Source organism: Bufo gargarizans, chromosome 3 (genome assembly GCF_014858855.1).
Source record: "Bufo gargarizans isolate SCDJY-AF-19 chromosome 3, ASM1485885v1, whole genome shotgun sequence".
NCBI classification, from domain to species: domain Eukaryota; kingdom Metazoa; phylum Chordata; class Amphibia; order Anura; family Bufonidae; genus Bufo; species Bufo gargarizans.
Window position 1 is genome coordinate 232,350,453 of NC_058082.1, and position 23,388 is coordinate 232,373,840.

The following is a 23,388-nucleotide window of genomic DNA, read 5'->3' on the forward strand; positions in this document are numbered from 1 at the left end:
GAGGTGCCCGGAGCACATGGCTGGGGTTGGCTTGGCAACTCAAAGTACCACTTCAACCTTCTTCTCTCCCCAGTCACCACTCCCTCTCATGGCTGGATTGACTGGGCTAGACAACCTCATTGTTTTAGTATGCCTGACCCTGAAATCTCAACAGGGAGAGGCTCTTCTTGATCGCAGGAGGCTCTCCCCGATCTGACATATGCAGTCATCGGCACTTGCGCTGTGCAGGTCTCAGCAGGGAGAGCCTCCTGAAATCAACTGTGCATGCAGTGATGAATCCTCACTGGCAAAATATTCCAGAGCCAGGCATCCACACAGGCAGGACGATTGGTCCTCTCAAAAAGGTTCATGAGCAGCAGTGACAGGGCAGTGGAGAAGGTGAAGAGGAGGGATAACCATCAGATTGGTGGGGGTTCTACCGAACCACCACTGTTCATGGGAATGAAGGGCCCCGTACCCTTTTGAGCCCCTTTTGAGCGACTGGTTGGAAAAGCATGCCGCTGCTCCATTCATTTCTAGGGGAGCGCCAGAGATAGTCAAGTATAGTGCGGCAGGTGCTGTCCTGGCCACTAATCTGCAGCATGTCATGTTTAAGGGACATCTCCAGGGCATGTGCAGTGGCCATGGAGCTGTTCTATTCAGCTATAAGCTGGAACAGCTGAAAAAAAGCACTGGGAACATGCACACACAAGCAAGCGGCGCGATAATGTCATTACAGCGCCACCTGCCTGCGCTTTCAATCAAATGGAATGGATCCCCCACTGAACTTCTAGGAAGAGCTGAACTCCATTGGCAAAGAAAGAGTAGACCAGCCCTTTAAAGAAATTTATTTTTATTTTTTTTATGTGCTCAGATATTTTTGTATGCTAATAATAAAAACAAGGCAGCTGACTCAAAAGCAAAGTCATACTATATTCACGATCCATGTGCAGTTCCCGAGTCCCCACCTTCCGAATGCAAAATGCTAAGACTACATGGACATGTTCCAGCAATTAGGACAATGTGCACTCTTCATAAATATACTTGCCTGTCATATTGCCAACATGCATCCTTTAAAAAATATGCATCTACAATGTTTGACAGGACTGAAATGCACACGATTATTGACCAGGGTGAAAACTGCTGCCAAGGCTGGTCTGGTTCCACAACACCGCTTCACCAGAATAATCGCCTATGTGTTTTCTAGAGGTTGAATGCCTTTCTACGTTTCCATTGTGTTGTAATCTCTGGCTAGCTGAGCATCATAAGAGTTTCCAGTGTTGCTCATTTAAAAGCATCTTTTAAATAGAAAACGGAGACGTCTGTATATCAGTGCATCACATCAAAACATGGGGTCCTTTTCATTGAACACCTACTATCTCATCGTCGACAACACTTACAACAAGCAGAGTAATTGGTGAAAGTGAATACAATGACAAAGGTCTTACTAAAGAGAGCCATATAGTATGGAGACGCTGAATATATTAGCTTTATGAATACATATGCATGTGACATAATAGCTGTGATGTTCACACTAAATGCTGCACATAAGTACAAGTCCTTCACAAGCTCAACATGAAGTCAATTCATGGGGTGAAAATTTACATTACAGCAAAGAAAGAACGATTACAAAAACTACAAGCAAATAAAGCCCTCAATGGAGGAAAGAAAGAGAACGCTCCATACCAACACCAAACCTGATCCCAACTGTGATGCCTGGTAGAGGGGGCATCACGGTTTGGGGCTGATTTGCTGCCTCAGGACCTGGACTCCTTGTGATCATAGAGGGAACTATGAATTTTATGGTGGAGTAACAACATTTCACAGGCAGATAGAATGGCAGCGCTCCATGGCTTTAAGGTGAAGAGACGCTGGGTGATATAAATAGCCCAAAGCATGCAAAGTAAATCAACCAAGAGTGGTAGATGTGTGTTTCGGTATGACAAAGTCAGAGTCCTGACCTTAAAAAGGGAATTCTAGTTTTATTAAATTATCACCTATCCATTAAATAGGGAATAACTATTTGATCGTGGAAGTACTTCTGCTAACACCCCACCAATCAAGGGAACGGGGGCCCAGTAATCCATGGAGCCCATGAAATGAACATAGCAGGCTGTCAGACATGTGCTCAGCCGCTACATCCATTTCTATGGCAGCCAACCGCTGAACTCTGCCATCTCCAGAACTCCCATGGAAATGGATAGAGCGGCTGAGCGCACGCATACTGGCAGATCTGTTCATTTTAGGGGTTCCACAGGGTACAGGGACCCTGTTCTCGTGATCAGTGGGGGTCCCAGTGGTAGGGCCCCACCAATCTAATAGTTATTCCCTATCCTGTGGATGGGGAAAACTGAATATAACCAGAATGCTTCAATCTTATTGAAATGCTGTGATGTGAACTGAAGAGGGCTGTGCACACAAAGCATCCCATAAATACCGATATGCAAAGCAGTAGCTTCCAAGAGAACCATCTCACTAGCACCACCTTGTGGGAGTGACCCTCGTACGAGTCAAGATCCAACTTTCCAACAAGCCTTGGGATTTGAAAAGGGAATATAACCAAGCCAGAAAACCATCTGTAGACAGCCATTTCGGAGTGCTAGCCCCCTCGTCAGTACGGAGTAGGATTCTGACTGGCTGAGTGTGATGCCTAGGAAGTGGCTTAGGCAGGGTGCTGAATCTCCTTAAAGAGACCAGTTCTGTATGGTGACTTACTGGATTGGGGACCTATAGGGGATGCTCAATGGGAAACAAATATGCAAAGAGGCATTTAAAGGGGTTCTCCAGGCTTTTAATATTGATGACCTATCCTCACAACACAAACTACCCAAATGACCCTGATCAAAAGTCTACATACCCTGGTGATTTGGCCTGATAACATGCACACAACTTGACACAAAAGGGTTACAATGGCTATTAACCTGCGATCTGTTTGCTTGTAATTAGTGGGTGTGTATAAAAGGTCAATGACTTTCTTGACTCCTGACAGACCCTGGCATCTTTCATCCAGTGCTGCACTGATGTTGTTTGGATTCTAAGTCATTGGAAAGCAAAAGAATTGTCAAAGGATCTGCGGAAAAGGTAGTTGAACTCTATATAATAGGAATGGGATATAAGATATCAAAGGACTTGAGAATGCCAATCAGCAGTGTTCAAACTCTAATTAATAAGTGGAAAAACGTAATTAGACTTACCGGTAATTTTGTTTCCTTGAATCCACCATGACGGCTACCATGGAGAGATGACCCTTGACCTCTATAGGGGCAGGAACACAGAGTTTAAAAGGCCACCACCCACTCTCACCCTCAGTGTTTACAGATTAAGTGGGTGCAGCCTAATGAATATTATAATAGCATATTCAACCACCAGTGACACTAGTTTTTTTTTAAAAAAAGAGTATTACTTCATACTCTCTGATAAGGTTTACATAGGGAGGGAATATCTGAGCCATCATGGTGGATTCAAGGAAACAAAACTACCGGCAAGTCCAATTACGGTTTTCCTTATCATCCACCATGATGGCTACCATGGAGAACTACCAGATTACTAGGTAGAGGGGGGGAAGCTGCCTGCAGAATCTTGCGACCGAACTTCAGGTCTGCACTGGCTGAAACATCCAGACGATAGTGTTTTATGAAGGCATTTATATTTGACCAACTGGCCGCTTTGCATATGGTGTCCAGTTAAACACCAGCCTTCTTTGCCCAGGAAGATGCCATAGCCCTAGTGGAATGGGCTTTAATGTTGGCTGGACTATTCGGGCCTTCCATGGAGTAGCAGCATGCGATGGTAGACTTAATCCATCTACCAATGGAGGCCTTTGACACTTTTTTCCCTTTGTTCTGACCGGCGAACTGGACTAAGAGGTTATTGTCTTTCCTAAATTCTTTAGTAGTGGCTAAGTATAACATGATGGCGTCTCGTACATCAAGGAGATGGAATTGAGATTCTTCCGGCTGAAGGACATCTACGGGAAAGGATAGTAAAATAATTTCTTGATCCCTGTGGAAATTTGATACGACCTCGGGGAGAAAACCAGGATCTAATTTTAGAACTATCCTATCTGGAAAGACTGAGAGGTAAGGTTCTTTACACGAGAGAGCCTGGATCTCGCCTAGGCGTCTGGCTGATGTTATGGCGATCAGAAAAGCCGTTTTGTATGAAAGATGTTTTAATGAGATGTCTGACAAAGGAGTGAACGGCGGTTTTGTTAGTCCTTTTAATACCAGATTTAAGTCCCATTGTGGTACTTAATTCGTAAGGGATGGTCTTATTCTGGAATCCACCTGCGATTTGATAGGTCGGAATCATAGAATGCTGCTAGGGCCGATATTTGCACCTTAAAAGTGTTAGGTTTAGGCCCCATGACTAGGCCCTTTTGGAGAAAATCTTGAATTTTATGGATGTAGGGTGGTGATCTGTTAGGGCAGTTATCCCCTAGCCAGGAACAGTATCTCTTTCATATTTTTAGATAAATGTCCGTGGTTACTTTTTTACGGCTCAATTTTAGAGTATTGATGACTTTCCCTGAGAGACCTTTAACTTTTCAGCATCTCGCTCTCAGGATCCAAGCTGACAGACGGAACAGGCTGGGGTTCTGATGACTGATTGGGCCCTGTGACAGCAGGTTCGGATGGTATGGGATTTCCCAAGGTTCTTCTAAGGCTAGGTCTTTCAGGATGGAGAACCAGCTTCTTTTTGGCCAGAAAGGGACCACCAGTATTACTGTTGTTGGATCCCTTTCGATTTTTGAAGTACCCTGGGGATTATGGACCAGGGAGGAAACGCGTATGCCAGGTTCCATGTCCACCTGGTTGAGAACGCATCGATTGCCCACAGTCAGTCTCTGGGATTCAGGGAGCAGAAGCGTTTGGCAAATTTTTAGGAAAGCATCCTGGCACAGGGACCAGTCTCCCTGATCTATAGTTTTTCCGCTCAGGTAGTCTGCTTCTAGATTTTCTGAGCCCTTTAAGTGGACCGCCGTTATTGATAGGACATGTTCTTCTGCCCACTGGAAAATTAGTCTGGCCAGTCGGATTAAACCCTGGGATTTTGTGCCGCCCTGATGTTTTAAGTAGGCCACTGTTGTCGTGTTGTCTGAAAATACTTTTAGGTGTTTCTTTAGAAGTTGGCTTTGGGCTACTTTTAAGGTGTCCCATACTGCACGCAGTTCTCTGTAATTTGAAGAATTCGTACTTACTGCGGTCTGACCAATTGCCTTGCCAATTTGAGGAGTCTACTTTGGCACCCCATCCCTGACTGCTTGCGTCTGTTATGATTTGGACCTCTGGGGTTGTTTCCCAGGCTACGCGAGTTAACAGGTTTTTCCTTACATTCCACCAGTTTAGATCAAATTTTTACGTGGTGTGGCATTAATATTTTCCTGTCCAGTGAGGACGGTTTTCCGTCCCAATTTCTTAAGATCCAGGCCTACATTGTTCTGGAGTGGGCTTGGGCCCAAGCCACCGTAGTGATACAGGATGTCATAGATCCCAGGATGCTCATGGCTTCTCTTATCTTTCTGAGCCTGGAATTTTTGTACTCTCTCCCTGAAAACCACCAGCTTTTTTATGGGGAGGGATGATGACTGGGTCACAGGGTCCAGAAGTACTCTCAGAAATTTTATTTGGGTGTTTGGAGTTAAACATGATTTTTTTATGTTTAATATCCAGCCCAGTTTTGACATTTTTTTTAAGACTTCGTCGGTTATATTGTGTGTCTCTGTTGAGGAGTCTCCTACGATCAGAAATTCGTCTAGGTAGGGAAATTTTTTTACTTGGGGGCGGAGAAAATGCTGAAGGGTAAAGCTGTAAACTGAAAGTCATTTTCTTATGCCTTTTTCATCTTGCAGGGCGAATCTTAAGTAGGCCTGAGAGACTGTTGATGTATGGGGACGTGATAATACGCGTCTTTCAGGTCTATGGACGTCATGTATGAACCTTTTTTGATTAGTGGAATGATGGAAGAAATAGACTCTATTTTGAATTTTCGGTATAGTATGTGCTGATTTAATCCTTTTAGATTTATTATAGTATGGGAGGATCCGTCTGGTTTCTGGACCAGGAATAAACTTGAGTAACTCCTTGCCAGATTTTTTGCAATATTTTGGGGTTGTGTGTAGTTCAGTGAGGGTGAGAGTGGGTGGTGGCCTTTTAAACTCTGTGTTCCTGCCCCTATAGAGGTCAAGGGTCATCTCTCCATGGTAGCCGTCATGGTGGATAAGGAAATTAGGGGTTCTGTTGAAACCAAACCACGGTCAGGAAGACCAACTAAACTTTCAGCCACAACTGACAGAAAAATAATATCAGGTGAAATACAGGACTCTCTGAAAGAATGTGGTGCGGCTGTTTCAAGATGCACAATAAGGAGGCACTTGAAGAAAGATGGGCTGCATGGACGAGTTGCCAGAAGAAAGCCATTACTACGCAAATGCCACAAAGTATCCCGCTTGCAATATGCCAAACAGTAATAAGGAAACTCCAGCGGGCGCTCGGTCTTTAGTTAATGTATCCTTTGCTTCATCTGTAACACTGTACCAGTAAGAATGACAATGGACGCATTTCGGCCCGTCCAGCCTTTATCAAAGGCTAGACGGGCCGAAATGCGTCCATTGTCATTCTTATTGATACATTGTTACAGATGAAATAAAGGATACATGAACTAAAGACAGAGCGCCGCCTGGAATTTCCTTATTATGTTGTCGATTTTCTTCTTTCCTGTGCTACATTTGGAGAGGAGTCAACAAGGCCTATGATGAAAGGTACACCATTCCTACTGTGAAACGTGGTGGTGGATCGCTGATGTTTTGGGGGATGTGTGAGCTACAAAGGCACAGGAAATTTGTACAGAATTGATGGCAATATGAATGTTGTAATATATCAGCAAATACGGGAGGAAAATATGCACTCATCATCCCGGAAGCTGCGTATGGGACGTACTTGGATATTCCAACAAGTCGACCTGTCATTGGCTACAGCAAAATAAAGTGAAGGTTCTGGAGTGGCCATCTCAGTCTCCAGACCTCAATCGTGCAGTTCATGCAAGACAGCCCAAGAATTTAGGGGAACTGAAGGCTTTTTTGCTGGGAAGAATGGGCAGGTTTACCATCTGAGAAGATAAAGATCCTCATCCACAACTACCACAAAAGACCTCAAGCTGCCAAAGATGTTAAAGGGGGCAATACACGGTATTAAGAACTGGGGTATGCAAACTTTTGCTCAGGGTCATTTGGGTAGTTTGCGTTGCGATTATGATTTAAAAAGAGTAAACACAGTTGCTTGACAATAAATGGCTTCAGCCAACCACTAACCATGAGTGAAAGAAAAGATTTTGTGTTATCATTCGTATTCTCTGAACAATGGTTAAGAAATCAAGTTCTGCAAGGGTATGTAAACTTATAAGCACAACTGTATCTATGTACACATAAAAATGAGCCATTTTATAATAAGAACTACTCTTATACAGGTTCATAACACCATGTAGTAGAGGTACAGGGAATATCGTAACGACCCTAACACAGGAAAGGCACGCTCTGCATCATGATTTCTCCAAATAATATTATGAGCTATGAGAGGAGAGAATGACAACTATGGAGAAGCATACAGGCCCACATTTACTAATGTGGTTACACTTAAAATGTGGCGTAAAATGCTCCATAGTTTGGATTTCTGAATATTTAAGAAGAAAAATGAGCCACAAAGAATAAATCACTTTTCCTATTGATGAGGGTATGTATATAATAGAAAATGAGCACAGTCTAACAGAATGGAGCATGGTCTACGATGCAAAAACGTGTCACAAATTAAGCCAACCAATAAGGCAAGTATAAGTTAGACATTATCACATTCTCAGGATAGGGGATAACTATTAGATTGGTGGGGTTCCAACCACTCCAATCACGAGAACAGGGACTTCGTACACTGCAGGGCCCCCGAAAAAACAGCAGGTCGAGCATGCACACCCCTCTATTCATCTCTATGGGACTGTGGGAAATAGCTCAGTGTTTGTACTTGACTGGCTCCAGCAATCCCACCGAAACGAATGGAGGGCAGTGCATATGCTTGACCCTGCAGGGTACAAGATCATAGTTGTGATCAGTGAGGGTCCCAGCGGTCAGGACCACGGCAATCTAACAGTTATCCCCTACCCTGTATACATGGGACAACATGTTACAACAGGAATACCCATTTAAACAAAAATATCTAACCATGCACCAAATCCATCATCTAGGGCTTCCAACTCACGGCCCTTCAGCTGTTGCAAAACTACAACTTCCAGCATGTCCGGACAGCCCACAGCAGGGCATGGTGGGAATTGCAACTGGAGCGCCGCAGGTTGAGCATCCCTTATCTAGGGTGAGCCACTGTGATAAATGTGGTGCATCTTTAGACTGCCTAAGTTTACTGCTCTACATTTTAGACAGCATTAGTAAATCTGCCCCAAACTGTTCCGATTTACTTTAAAGTGTCAATGTCATTACTTAGAATGACAGTTCTACCATCGGATGTTTAAAAAGAAGGCAACCGGAGGGCACTGAAGCCTCATTTGAACAAAAGCTTTGAAGGTGTGAGTCTGGCATCCAGCAACTGACCTGCCTGGTTTCCTTCTCAGCGCCTCCCAGTGTCCATTCTAAAGCTTGGTTGGGAGAGCTGATGTTCTAAGTAACTGGACCTATACTTAATCACAATTTATTTATATTTTTTTACCTAATCCACTTCCCACATGTCTTGCTTGTCAGTCGTGCCTTCGGTAGAGGCTTAATGTATGTACATTCTTACAATTGTGTTATTTCAAGAAAAAACATGAATACTCACTTCTTATTTGGGCTTTGCTATATCCAAGAAAAGATAAAACAACAAATAGCGCACAGAGAAGATCTGCCCTGCCAACAATTCCGGCAACCTATAAACAACAAAACATGTAATACATATATTAACATATTAATAAAGCACAGAAAACAAAGACGAGCTTTATTGTGTGAACGACAAACTACTACAGGAATAGTCTGCCCCGGCCAATAATGCAGCATTCATAAGAGACCTACCAGAAGAGAGATAAAAGCCTATTTTATATAAATATATACAAAAGAGACCTACCAAAAGAAAACATAAAAAAATTGTATTTTATACTTGGACTTTTCTGTTAGCCCGATTAAGGTATTAACCCTTTCACTGCCATAGTTTTTTTTTTTCCCCCAGTTTTGCGCTGCCTGCCTTCCCAGATACTTTTTTATTTGTCTGATCACATGGCTATATGAGGGCTTGTTTTTTGCGGGACAAGTTGTACTTTCCAACGCCACTATTTAATATTGCATATGATGTAGTGGGAAGCGGGGAAAAAAATCCAAATGGTGTGAATTTGCAAAAAAATAAATAAAAAAAGCAATTCCACCACATTTTTACTGGTTTTCTATTTACGACGTTCGATAAAACTGACTGGTTACTTTTATTCTACATCTGGCGATACCTTATATGTATAGTTTTTCTTGCGTTTTGATAAAAAAAAAAAAAAGTAGGGGGAAAAAAATCTGTTATTTTTTTTGTCGCCATATTTTGACCCCTATAAGGCTACTTTCACACTTGCGTTCGGAGCGGATCCGTCTGGCATCTGCATAGACGGATCCGCACCTATAATGCAAACGCTTAGATCCGTTCAGAACGAATCCGTTTGCATTACCATGAACAAAAAAAAAAAAAAACTGATCCGTTTTGACTTTACATTGAAAGTCAATGGGGGGCGGATCCGTTTGAAAATTGAGCCATATAGTGTCAAATTCAAACGGATCCGTCCCCATTGACTTCCATTGTAAGTCTGGACGGATCCGTTTGCCTCCGCATGACCAGGCGGTCACCCGAACGCTGCAAGCAGCGTTCAGGTGTCCGCCTGCTGAGCGGAGCCCAAACGCTGCCAGACTGATGCATTCTGAGCTGATCCGCATCCACTCAGAATGCATTAGGGCTGGACGGATCCGTTCGGGGCCGCTTGTGAGAGCCTTTAAACGGAACTCACAAGCGGAGCCCCGAACGCAAATGTGAAAGTAGCCCTACTTTTTTGTATTTATGTGTACGGAGCTGTATGGGGGCTAGTTTTTTGCGGGGCGATCTGCACTTTTCATTGATACCATTCTGGAGTGTGTATGACTTTTTGATCACTTTTTATTTAAAAAAAAAATTGAAATTGAAGCGACCAAAAACGGCGAATCAGCCATGATGTGTATTTACCTTTATTTATTTTTACACTTTTTATAGTTCCCATAGGGGAATATCTGATTGCTATTATCATAGACTCCAATACACATGCATTGGAGTCTATGATGATTTCACTACTTTCCTATGGAGCCCTATTGGCAAGGGCTCCATAGGAAATACTATGCAGCAGCCTCCTGTCATTCAGAAAGACAGGGGATGCTGCACACACGCTCCTGCTCCTCTGATCGCCACACAGGGAAGCCAGAGCACAAGCAAAAGCAAAAGCTTTCGGTTTTCAGCACGCTTAGATGACGTGGTCAGGATTAACCACGGCATCTGAGGGGTTAAATGTCCGTGATCGGCATTACTGCTGGTTGCGGACATTAGCCACGGGTGTCCGCTATAAGAAGCAGGCGGTCACCCGCGGCTATGGAGCCCGCAGCGGGCGCAATCTTTAAAACACACGCCCGATGATGTACAGAGATCTATATGTGCCACTGGGTTTTAAGTCCACCTATATCTACAGTCAAAAATGACAGAAACAAGACTGGACCCCCATAGTAAACATTTTATTTCTGATACCAACCTTACATTAGTTCATTAGTAGATGATCGCTACACAATTATTATTTGAAATTGGTTCAGAGATGCAGTTTCACAATAAAAGGGGTTTTCTGGTTTGTATCAGAATCCTTTAAAATAATCATTTATGAAGGTAGATGTAATTTTGTAATGTATTTCTTTAATCTTTATTGCATCTGTTCTGACCATGTTCATGCAGTTATTCCCTGTGAGGTAATGTCCATGGGAGTATCAAAGCAGCAACAGATGTACAAGAGGTAAGTAACTACTTCATCAATAGTAATCCCTGAAAACCTCTCTTAATGACATTCAGAAACATGAAACAATGGATTTAAATTAAAGAGAACCAAACATCACCATAATGCCTTCCCAAGTGCCCACAGAACCTCACCGCTATAGTCATCATGTCTCCAACAATGTGTTTGCCAATGGAAGACACAGATGGAGACATGATGGCTATAGCTGTGAGGTTCCCAGAAGTCAGTCTTCCTGAATGTTTGTGATAAGGCCCAAGGTTACTTTCACACTAGCGTTATTCTTTTCCGGTATTGAAATCCGGTAAAGAGTCTCAATACTGGAAAAAACACATCAGTTTTGTCCCAATGCATTCCGAATAGAAAGATCTGGTATTTCAATGCACAAGTCTAACGGATCCGGAAAAAAGTTTGCATTTAAAAATTTTTTTTTGCATAACTGTGTGGCATAAATATTACCGTAACATATTACCATAGCTACAACTATGACAATAACAAACGTGCATGGTTTTTATGTTCTATTCTATGAAATCATTTATCTTGTATCCCTATTCTGAGAGACAAACATTTTTTTTTTTTCATCTATGATGCTGTGTGAGGGCTTGTTTTCTGTGGGGGGGTTTGACATTTTTCATTAACAGTTTTGGGGTACATATGAATTTGGATAGCATTTTTAATCTATTTTATTGAGAGGTGGTAAGTGACTCAGTGATACCAATTAATTTCACTTGTTAGCTTTTTTACAGGGGAAATCTGTTTTTTGTATATGTCTTCTAATTTTTTTGCCCTTTTTTTAACGAAAAATCACTGTATATTTATATGTTTGGAATGTGCCATAGAGTGCTGCTGGTAGCATTCTGTTGCACCTGGTAGCCGGTGTCACATGGCCTGTTATAGGTGGGGCCTACAGCCTTATCTCTCCCACTACCTGAGTGATCTCACTATTCTAGGATTCTTTACGGTAAGAGCAGTGAGACTATGGAACTCTCTTCCTGAGGAGGTGGGGATGGTGAGTACAATAAAGGAATTCAAGAGGGGCCTGGATGTATTTCTGGAGTGTAATATTACAGGCTATAGCTACTAGAGAGGAGTCGTTGATCCAGGGAGATATTCTGATTGCCAGATTGGTGTCAGGAAGGAATTTTTTATTCCCCTAAAGTGGGGAAAATTGTCTTCTACGTCACAAGTTTTTTTTTGCCTTCCTCTGGATCAACTTGCAGGATGACAGGCCAAACTGGATGGACAAAGGTCTTTTTTCAGCCTTATCCACTATGTTACTGTGGAGATATGTGGGAGTTTGGCTGAGAATTGGATCTTAGCACCTTTTAGACCGTGTTCACACACCATAGGTAGTCTAGTGGTAGGAACCAGTGCCACGCTGAGATACCTTGACGGTGGTGCAAAAGGGCTCCGATGTATTCCTGACTGGAATTGATTGGCTAAAGTCTCAGTTCTTAACATCAGCTTGAGGGATTAACCAGTGTTGTCAGTTGCATATCATTATGGTGCACCTTTCGCAGTGATTTATCTATTTTTTTAACCCCTTAAAGACTCATGATGGACACATCCATTATGGGCAGCAGGGCATAATGGGACAGGCTCATGGAGTATAATGCACTTGACACCCAGCCTCAAAGACAGGGATTGGAAAGAACTCCTATGCTGGTTATTTAAGCCCTTATGTTGCAGACAACAGTGAATGTTGAGGCATGGGGGCTTACCTGTCCTTCGTTCAGAGCCCTCAAGGCAAAATAGAGGGACTCCGATCAGTTGCTACTACAGCCCGGGGCCAGCTCAATGTTCTCAAGCCTGTCAGAGTAAGCTGCCTGCAATGCCGTGCCACAGCTTGACAGACAACCAGTATAAATCCCATAGCCTGCATTAGTATTGCAGTCTGTAGTAAAAGCGATCAGAAGATTTCATATAAAAGTCCCTAAAGGGACTAACAACCATTAGGCTACGTTCACACCTGCGTTTAGTTGCAGATCCGTCTGTGCAGATATAATGCCAATGCTTGTATCCGTTCAGAACGGATCCGTTTGCATTACCATGAACACACAAAAAAAAAAAAAATCTGTTTTGACTTACATTGAAAGTCAAAGGGAGGCGGATCCGTTTTCAATTGCACCATATTGTGTCAGTAAAAACGGATTTTCCAACTTGCCCCCACCAAAAAAAAAAAAAAAAGAATAAGAAGTTAAAATGGTACCAGTAAAAACTACAGCTCAGCCCTTAAAAGACAGGCCATGATACAGCTCTGTAGACAAAAATACAAAAAGAAAAAAAAAAAAAGCCTCATATGACTATGTAAATAGAAAATTATAAAATGTACGGTTCTTGGAAGGTCGGGAGGAAAAAAAATGGCTGGGTCATTAAGGGGTTAGTTCCCACTAAGGAACTTCTAACACAGTGATCACTAGTACAGTACAATACAATACAATGTTTCTGGAGAGGGCAGACCCAAGGGGCCATTGTTAGGCCTCTGGCTGCCACAGCACACTGCAATTGTTTCGCGGGTTAGGAGAAGGTGGTCAGTGGAGCTATCAGTCACTTCTAACAGTGGCACTTAGGGGGTTAAACAGGTGGGATCAGAGTTATCTAATCTCAGTTGTTACAGCGAGAGCTCAGCTGATAGTACATTAAGGTGCAGAAGGGGTTAAAAAATATAATGTATATTTGGATTGCATTTATAAAACGCAGTACAGATGGCAGACCACAGGGATTTTTCACGTGACTGTTTCCAAGAATCTGTACCCCTACTTCCACAAAACACCTGCTACAAGCATCACTCATGTACCATAGTGTCTTTTACAAAAAAACAACGAAAATAAGAAATATCCTTAAAAAAAAAAAAAAAAAATGGAAATGTGAGGATGATCAGAAATGACTCTGTGGTGCACTGTACCAGTGCAGATTAATATTGTCTTGCAGGAGGGAAGGTGGATCATATACTTACACATTCTGTATGTACTGGATGAACTGCAAACAACAAAGCACTCAGTAATGCTGCCTTGGGGACATAAATATTTTTTTTTCCTTTGTCACATTCTCCGCCACTGAACAGTAGTGAAAAGACATCAAGCATCAGGACAGACACCATGCAATGCAATATGATGTTGATTACATGAAACCCAACTGGTTGTAAACCTCCTGCAAGGGCATAACTGATCCTGCAAAATATTACAAAGGGAACTTATTAATAAAAAAATGCATCTGAAGAACACTTGTACTTAGCTATACATCACAAGAAAGCCACCAGCTAATACAACAGTGTCCAAATCATGCAAGTGTGACAAGATTTTATACTAATAAAGTAAAGATGGCAGTTCTTGGTGTCAACGCTTTGGATGCTGTGCACTGGCACGTTTACACAACGCTCCATTTTAGTGGCACTACTGGGGTTCACTCACTTCAGCACGTGTCATTTACCATGTAGAGAAAATTAATACAAGGCACTTACTAATGTATTGTGATTGTCCATATTGCCTCCTTTGTAGGTTTTATTCATTTTTCCATCACAATATACACTTTGTTTCCATGGTTACGACCACCCTGCAATCAAGCAGTGGTGGCCGTGCTTGCACGCTATTGGAAAAGGAGACGGCCATTCTGGTGGGAGCGCGCATAGGCTGGTGATTTTTTCAATAGTGAGCACAGCCACCACTGATGGATTGCAGGGCGGTCGTAACCATGGAGACGAGCAGTGTATAATGCGATAGAAAAATGAATCCAGCCATCAAATGAAGCAGTATGGACAATCACAATACATTAGTAAGTGGCTTGTATTAACTTTCTCTACATTATAAATGCTATTTGCTGAAGTGACACACCCACTTCAACTACCTTACAATATCAGATCCAAACATGTCAATTTGGCACAACGATGTCTCTTTTTTCATACAAATTCTGTCCATAGGCTATTGCATGTTGATTTACTGAAGTATTCTCCCCTTGAAGTATTGCTTGGAGACAAGTTTATATTAATAGGCGTGGTACTATATGACTACATCACTATACATGTCTGTGCAGATGTGATGAGCATGCATGGTTTTCAGTTTTATAGGTCCCAGGGCAGGGGTAGGCAACCTCCAGCATGATCACTTGCTCTGGACTTCTTAGAGGTCCCACAGAAGTAAATGCTGGGAATTGTAGTTTCACAACAGAGTGGAGTGCCAATGTTGGTGGCACCTGTTCTAGTGCATTACAAATTTTATTTGAAAGAGACAGTCAACTTGTCCCACTGGTCCCCAAGTGCTACTTGAGAAGAGGGGCAGTAGTAAGCATGTGTGACCACCCATCGGTTCACTTTAATGGAGCTTTACTTGGCAGTCCCATAAATGTGAACAGAAAAGTGTACACAGATGTGCATTAATGGTCCATTCTTCAAAACGGTCCTTCTCTTGACTGCTATGGTCCCAGCTGCTTTTGCATTCAAGCGAGTGCTAGGGAACCCATGATTTCAGTGATGCAATCACAAGAATTCCCTGTGAAGGGGGAGGGGGGCGGCATGCTAAGGAGACGCCTGAGTATAGGCCATTAATATCTAATTACTGGAGAATTCCTTTTATGTTGCTGTTAGGGAGATTTTATGTTACGCTAAACATATAATAATTACCTGGGCTACCAATTTTCACTTGCTCTACACTGGCCATATCTACTTTCATGCTATTGCTGGACTAAAATAGCTGGATAGCTATTGCCATCACTAAAATGGAGTCCACCAGGTTTCCGACACAAGTATAGACATTCTGCCTGACAAAATACCATTGCATGCATGTGGATCTAGCAATTTCGGCAATTAGGAAAGATGTGGGGTTTACGTGCACGACCAAAATGAAGGCAGCCACACCTCCACATGCATACTGTAAAAAAACAAACAAAAAAAAAGTTAGGCCCCTTTCACACGGGTGCAATGCGTGAGGTGAATACATTGCACCCGCACTTAATCCAGACCCATTCACTTCAATGGGGATGTTCAGATAAGTGGTGATTTTCATTCATCACTTGTGCGTCGATTGAAAATCTCAGCATGTTCCATATTCTTCGTCTTTCACGCAACGCAGGTGTCATAGAAATGAATGAAAATCGCAAGCAAGTGCGGATGCGGTGCGATTTTCACGCATGTTTGCTAGGAGATGATAGGGATGAGCACGCCCGGACCCCATTAAAGTAAATTTACAGTATTATTTTCCCTTATAACATTGTTATAAGGGAAAATAATAGCATTCTTAATACAGAATGCTTAGGAAAACGTGCCTTGAGGGGTTAAAAAAATAAATAAACTCACCTCATCCACTTGATCGCACAGCCGGCATAGTCTTCTTTCAGGACCTGCAAAAGGATCTTTGATGACGTAATGAGCGTGGTGACGTCAGCGCAGGTCCTTCTGAATGAAGGTAGAAAATCCTATCTTCATTCAGCAGGACCTGCGATGACGTCACCATGCTCATGACGTCAAAGGTCCTTTTGCAGGTCCTGAAAGAAGAATAAAGAAGACGATGCTGGCTGCAGAATCAAGTGGATGAGGCGAGTTATGTTTTTATTATGTTTTAACCCTCAATTGACATTATACTGTATTAAAGAATGCTATTATTTTCCATTATAATCATGTTATAATGGAAAATAATAAAATCTACAGAACGCCAAACCGGAACTTCAGTGAAGAAGTTCGGCTACCACATTCAGTTTCTTTCTCACGCGCGTGCAAAATGCATTGCACTTGTGCGGAAAAAACTGCAGCCAAAACTGACTGCAATTGCGTGCCTACTCCCGCAATGCACCCTGAACGCATCCAGCCCTCACCTACGACGTCCGTGTGAAGGGGGCCTTAGTCTGCACATAAAATTTTATGAATCTACATTAACCCATCATTTCAAAGACTGTTTAAAATTAGAGCAGTATATAGATGGATCCTACTGGCACAAGGAGAGGAGTATTCTAGAGTAGGGTCCCATCTAAAAATGGTCACCTTGCCGTGGTGGATGGACACAGGGGTACTTTGGTCAAGGTGTGTTTGCTGAGTGTATCATGTTCATTTCTATAGTGAATACAGCATTAGTGCAATTACATACGGTATATTCAGCGTTGCAGGGTGCCGTTTCATTGTGTTTTTGCTTTTCTATCCTGAGAATAGGTCATCAATAAACAAGCACAATAAGTATGAAGAACATGATTGACAGAATAACACAGAGAAGGGAGAGAGAGGACCCTGCCGCTGAGGATTTACAATCTACAAGGAAAGGTGGGAGGAGACAGTGGGTAAGGTAGAATTATTGTGGGTTGTAGGCTTTCCTAAAGAGGTGGGTTTTCAGGTTGCTTTTGTAGGTTTTCTAAAGATCAGGGAATAGTCTGATGTGCTGAGTAAGCAAATACCGGAGTATAGGGGATGAATAGGAGAAATTGGGTAGGAGAATTTGAGTAGCAAACGCGGAGACCAAGTATTATGTATTGAGAGATTAGGTCAGAGTTGTATGGAGGGGACATGTTGTGCACAGCCTTGTATGTCATTGCTAATATTATGAACTAATTTGCTGGGCGATGGGAAGCCAGCAGAAGCCGCAATAACGCCTGTAGAAGTATCATAGACACCTGTTCAGGCAATTTTACGCTTTGAAAAAAAGGCTAATGCATATGAATATGCATTAAGGCTTTTCATGTAGTTAACCAGCGCACTGCACACTGTGAATCTCATGGGCTGCACAGCAATACTGCTCTTGCCCAAAACATCCAAGTGGTGTAGGGTTAGAAGCAAGTAAGTAACATAGTACATAAGGCCGAAAAAATACATTTTTCCATCCAGTTCGGCCTGTCATAGGGAGGGAGGCTGTTCATTGGCCAATTTCGGCGCGCTGCTTCTCCGTGTTGCTCCAGAGTCCCTGACTGTGTAGGCTAACTAGTGGCTGGTAGAGGAAAGATCCATGAAGATGGGAGAGCAGCCACTGGGGAGGCCAACTGATGTCTGGTAACAAGCTGATAAGGATCTGTGGACAGACAGCAGACCACTGGGATCACTTGGGCCCCTTTCAAACAAGCCAGTATTCCGTGCGGGTGCAATGCGTGATGCAAACGCAATGCGTCCGCGCTGAATCCGGACCCATTCATTTCAATGGGTCTGTGTATATGAGCATTAGTTTTCACGCATCACTTGTGCGTTGCGTGAAAATCACAGCATGTTCTATATTCTGCGATTTTCACGCAACGCTGGCCCCATAGAAGTGAATGGGGCTGTGTGAAAATCACATCACATTCGCAAGCAAATGCGGATGCGATGCGCCTGTGTTTGCTAAGAGATGTTGTTTGTAAACATTCAGTTTTTTATCATGGGCGTGCAAAACACATTAAATCGCATTGCACCTGCGCAATAAAAACTGAACGCGATAGCAAACAAAACTGAATGATCTTGCATTGTTCACTGAACGCGTCCGGATCTAATCCGCTCACGCTCGTCTGCAAGGGGCCTTAGAGTGCAGCATGACTGCATTCTTCTGACTGAGGAGGCAGATGCCGACAGGCGAGAAGCTGACTGCCAGACAAGAGGTAATCATACCTCTCGGAGTCTTGACACCGGAATGTAAAGTACGATGCTAAACTCTCCAGTGTTCTCCCTGTGTTAGGTGCTCAGATAGAGCATGCTGGTGCAGTGATCAGTGAGTCCAGAGGCTGAGCATCTGAGTCAGAGGGCTCACTGATCACTGCACCAGCAGTGTCACGCTCTAGTGTGGGAGGGAAACCCCACACCGAACATAGAAGGGAAAGGGAAAAGGAAATAAGGCCTAAAAACTAGGGAAGGAAGATGGACACCTAATGAAAACCCTAATCAAAGCCCTGACTGACTACCAGTATGAACAGACCCCAGAGGTAGGAGAGTTCATACACAGGAGTACCTAAAGTCCTATCTAACCCTAAAGGACTTTGGTACTAATGACAGGAAAGAGATAACCTGTTCCTCCAAAAGGAAGAATGAACGGGAGTCTCCCTAAGCCCTAATACAAAACAAGAAATGCAAAACACAGAAAAGACAAAATACAAAAAGGGAAAGGTAACACTTAATGTCCAAGAAGCTATGGCAGCACCAGGAACTCAGCCGAGATTCAAATACCAGCTATCCACAGGTCCAACTGAAGCTATAAAACCGCACAGCATTGTGGGAGAAACAACTACAAATAGGGAAAGTTAAATGACCATAATAGCAACACCTGGAGGTTAAGGGTGTGGCCAGTACCAGAAACAACATAGACGCCTATTGAGCCACAAGGTAAACATGTCAAATCAAACCACGTGTTGCCAGTCTCAAAGATCTCCTGCCAGTCACCGTCATGGGGACGTCCATATGTCTCGGTACGTCCGTAACAGTGCTCCAGACTAAAAAAAAAAAAAAAAAAAAAAATACCTAGTAGCCATTGGCTCCTGAACTGAAAAATTTTAGGAGCCAAATTAAAACCGAATCAAAATTTCGGTATCGTGACAACACTATACCGGTATCGTTTTTTTTTTTTTTTTTTTTTACTTACTATTAGTCCCCTTAGGGGCTGGAACTCTTGTCCTATTCACCCCTAAGCCCCTTTCACATGGGTGAGATTTCTGCGCAGGTGCAATGCGTGAGGTGAACGCATTGCACTCGCACTAAATCCGGACCCATTCACTTCTATGGGGCCGTGCACATGAGCGGCGATTTTCACGCATAAGTTGTGCGTTGCGTGAAAATCGCAGCATGCTCTATGTTGTGTGTTTTTCATAGAAGTTAATGGGGCTGCCTGAAAATTACAAGCATCCGCAAGCAAGTGCAGATGCGGTGCGATTTTTCACACATGGTTGCTAGGATGAAAGTCTATTCACTGTGTTATTTTCCCTTATAACATGGTTATAAGGGAAAATAATTGCATTCTTTAATACAGAATGCTTAGTAGAAGGTGAATTGAGCGTTAAATTTTTTTTTAAAAATGAACTCACCTCCTCCAATTGATCACGTAGCTGCCAGTCTCCTGTTCTTTCTTCAGGACCTGTCAAAGGACCTGTGGTGACATCACTGTGCTCATCACATGATCCATCACCATGGTAATGGACCATGTGATGAGCTCAGTGATGTCACCACAGGTCCTGAAGAAAGAACAGGAGATCGGCAGCTGCGCGATCAATTGGAGTAGGCGAGTTAATTTTTATTTATTTTTTTAAGCCTCATTGGCACTGCGCCACCAATGTTTATTATACTGGAGTGTTGGGGGGGGGGGTGCACTGCGCCACCAATGTTTATTATACTGGGGCGCAACTGAAGGGTTAACTGCCGCTGCTCGCAGCTCCCTGTCATAGGAGGTCGGGTGTCGGCTATTTGATTCCGGCTCTCGCCTCCTGTATTTGTATTAACAGGTCAGTTATCTTCATTGGTAGCGCAGTGACCACAGCCCCTCCCCTCCTCCTCCCGTCACTCTTCTTATTGGCGGCAGCAGCACAGGGGGGAGGGAGAGACTCCTTCTCCACTGCGCTGCTGACAAGAACATCGGAGGGGAAGAGAACTGTCATCTCCTGTGCCCCGCCGCTGTATTCAACAACTGCCCTGCTCAGTCATCTCATATGTGGGCACTGAATCTACACAACAGAACATTGTGGGGATAATCATGGTGCCGATGGGCCAATGTAATACTGGAGATGTAAAGCACTGATAATTTGCCATTTTAGCTGCGTTATATTTGAAATATGATGGAGAAAACACGAGTTTTTTAATTGCACAAAACTCAGAAACATAAAATTGTCTAAATTTGCTATTTATGTATAGAAGACAATTCTAGAGTAGACTGGTAACGGTTTCCTGCAAAAAATAGCACCAATCTAATAAATAACTCCCTTCGCCATCGGCGGTTGTAAATTTTAATGCTGTACAGGGACGGATCTCCGTACAGCATTAAACATAAGTTTTGAGCGAAGAGACTAGGATTCGAAGCTGGCTTTGCTCATCACTAATGTCTACCACTTTGAAGGTGCTAAATATTTTTTACATTTGATACAAACAATGATTAAGCCAAAAACAAAGAACTTTAATATGCATAAATATTTATCCCCTGAAAGTCAATACCATTTGCCGGAATTACAAGGGTATGTCTGTGTTAGTGTAGCACACCTAGGAATTTCAGCCCATTCCTCCAGGCAAAACTGCTCCACCTCCTTTAAAGAGGACCTTTTATGGTTTTGTATTAATTGCGATAAATACCTCTACTTGGGGGGGCTGATGCTGCCACCCTGCCTTTAAAAAAAAAATAAAAAAATTGCTTCTGCGCCCACCGTAGTTTTCGCGCGCAGTATGCCAATACTAAGCATCGGTACAGGGAGGAGGAGACGCCAGGGTTTCTCAATGGGCGTCTCCTTCTCCCTGGCTGTGCCGTAGTCCAATCACAGGGGAGAGCGTCACAGTCAGGGAGAAGGAGATATCCCCATTGAGAAACCCTGGAGTCTCCTCCTCCCTGTACCGATGCTTAGTATTAGCATACTGCGCACAAAAACTACGGTGGGCACAGTGGGGCGCAGAAGCAATATTTAAAAAAATTAATAAAATCAGGCAGGGTGGCCCAAAGTAAAAGGTATTTATTGCAATTAATACAAAACCATGAAAGGTCCTTTTTAAAGCGGTTCTGCAGTTTTTTGTTTTTTTACTGATGATCTATCTTCTGGATAGATCATCACCATCTGATCAGTGGGGGTCCGACCCATGGGACCCCTGCCACTCAGCTGTTCGAGAAGGCAGCGGTGTTGGCAGTAGCGCTGCCGCCTTCTCGCTGTTTACCACAGGCCCAGTGATGTCACGACTAGTATCCAATGGCCTAGGCGGAGCTAAGCTCCATTCAAGTGAACAGAGCTTATCCCCGCCCAGGCCATTGATACTAGTCGTGACGTCACTGGGCCTGCGGTAAACAGCGAGAAAGCCGCGGCACTACTGCCAGCGCCGCTGCCTTCTCATGCAGCTAATCGGCAGGGGTCCCGGGTGTCAGACCCCCGCCGATCTATCCAGAGGATAGATCATCAGTTAAAAAAAAAACTGCTGAACCCCTTTAACAAAGATGGATTGAGTTGGTGCACAGCCGTCTTCAAGGTCATGCCACAGATTCTCCATTGGATTGAGGTCTTGACATTGACTCGGCAACTGCAAGACATCTAAATGTTCCCCTTAACCCCTTAGTGACAACTAATATGCCTTTTTACTGATGTAAACAAAAGGGGTTTTAGCTAAACAGCTAGCTTTAATCAGTCATTACACGTACCCAAAATGGTGCATTAAAAACTAAAACATGTCCTGCAAAAAGACCTCATACAAGTACATTGATGAAAAAACTAAAAGGTTATATTGGAATGCGGTTTAAAAAAAAATGTGCTTGGTCACTAAGGGATTAAACCCTTCCAGCTTTAGCAGCATATATAAATATGGTCATATGGTGAACCTCCATATCAGTCTCAAGTATCTGGCAGACTGAAATAGGTTTCCTCAAAGGATCCACACATGATGCTGCCACCACCATGCCTCACTGTGGGAATGGTGCTCTTAGGATGATGGGAAATGTTGGGTTTGCTCCACACATAGGAGGAGATATACTAAGACTGGTGGTACAAACACCAGTTTGTCGGTGCAGAATCCACCAAATTTAGAGGCAAAGGCATATCCAGGCAGGCCATGCACCAGACTGCGAAATCTAGGTCTGAACTATTATTTATGCCAGTTTCTGGTATAAATGATAGTAAATCTGGTGGCCCGTGGTAGGCCACACCCCCTCCCCCCCCCCCCCCACTAACCCCGGCCCACTTTTGTGACCATTGTTAAAAAGGGAAGCGACCATTTACAAATTATTGCGCAATTATAGCATGGGCCATAACTTGACTTTTTTACGCCACAATAGTGGCTAGTGGCGTAAACACTTCAGTAAATGCCCTTCATAGTTTCCCATGATAGACAGAAAGTTCAGTTTTAGTCTCATCTGACAAGAGGAACAAATGTCTTATGTTTTCATTTAAAGGAGTTGCCATGAAGATAACTTATCCCCTATCCTTTGGATAGATGGCAGTGGTCTGATCACTGGGGCCCCAGACGATTACTAGAATTGGGCCCGTTTGAATGAAGCGGTGGACACATGTGTGCCAATGGCTCTATTCAGCTCTATGGGGCTGACAGAGATAGCCAAGAACTTGTACTTGGCCATTTCCAGCAGTACCATAGAGTTGAATGGAGTGGTGGACAGGCATGTGTGTCCGACACTCCAATAAATAGTAAGTAATGGCCCCCGTTCTCATGATTAGAAAATCCCAGTAATCTGTTTTTTTTTTTTAAATAATGCAAGCCTGATCTATACATTTTCCTTGCTTAGCAGTTTTGCAGATTCATACTCATATTTATACTCGCATCATGTGAAA

General features: G+C 43.2%; 1 protein-coding gene across 3 annotated transcripts in view; it reads right to left on the reverse strand.

The window, feature by feature from the left end:
- Positions 1-23,388, reverse strand: part of TMTC4 (transmembrane O-mannosyltransferase targeting cadherins 4) — a 115,706-nt gene that overhangs the window by 51,230 nt on the left and 41,088 nt on the right. For all 3 annotated transcript variants that reach the window (XM_044284930.1, XM_044284928.1, XM_044284929.1), the window contains 2 exons: positions 13,958-14,171; positions 8,793-8,880 (listed from right to left, as the gene is read on the reverse strand). In XM_044284930.1, coding sequence (XP_044140865.1) covers positions 8,793-8,880; positions 13,958-14,101 — 232 coding nt within the window. In that variant the 5' untranslated portion in view covers positions 14,102-14,171. The remainder of the gene's footprint in view (positions 1-8,792; positions 8,881-13,957; positions 14,172-23,388) is intronic.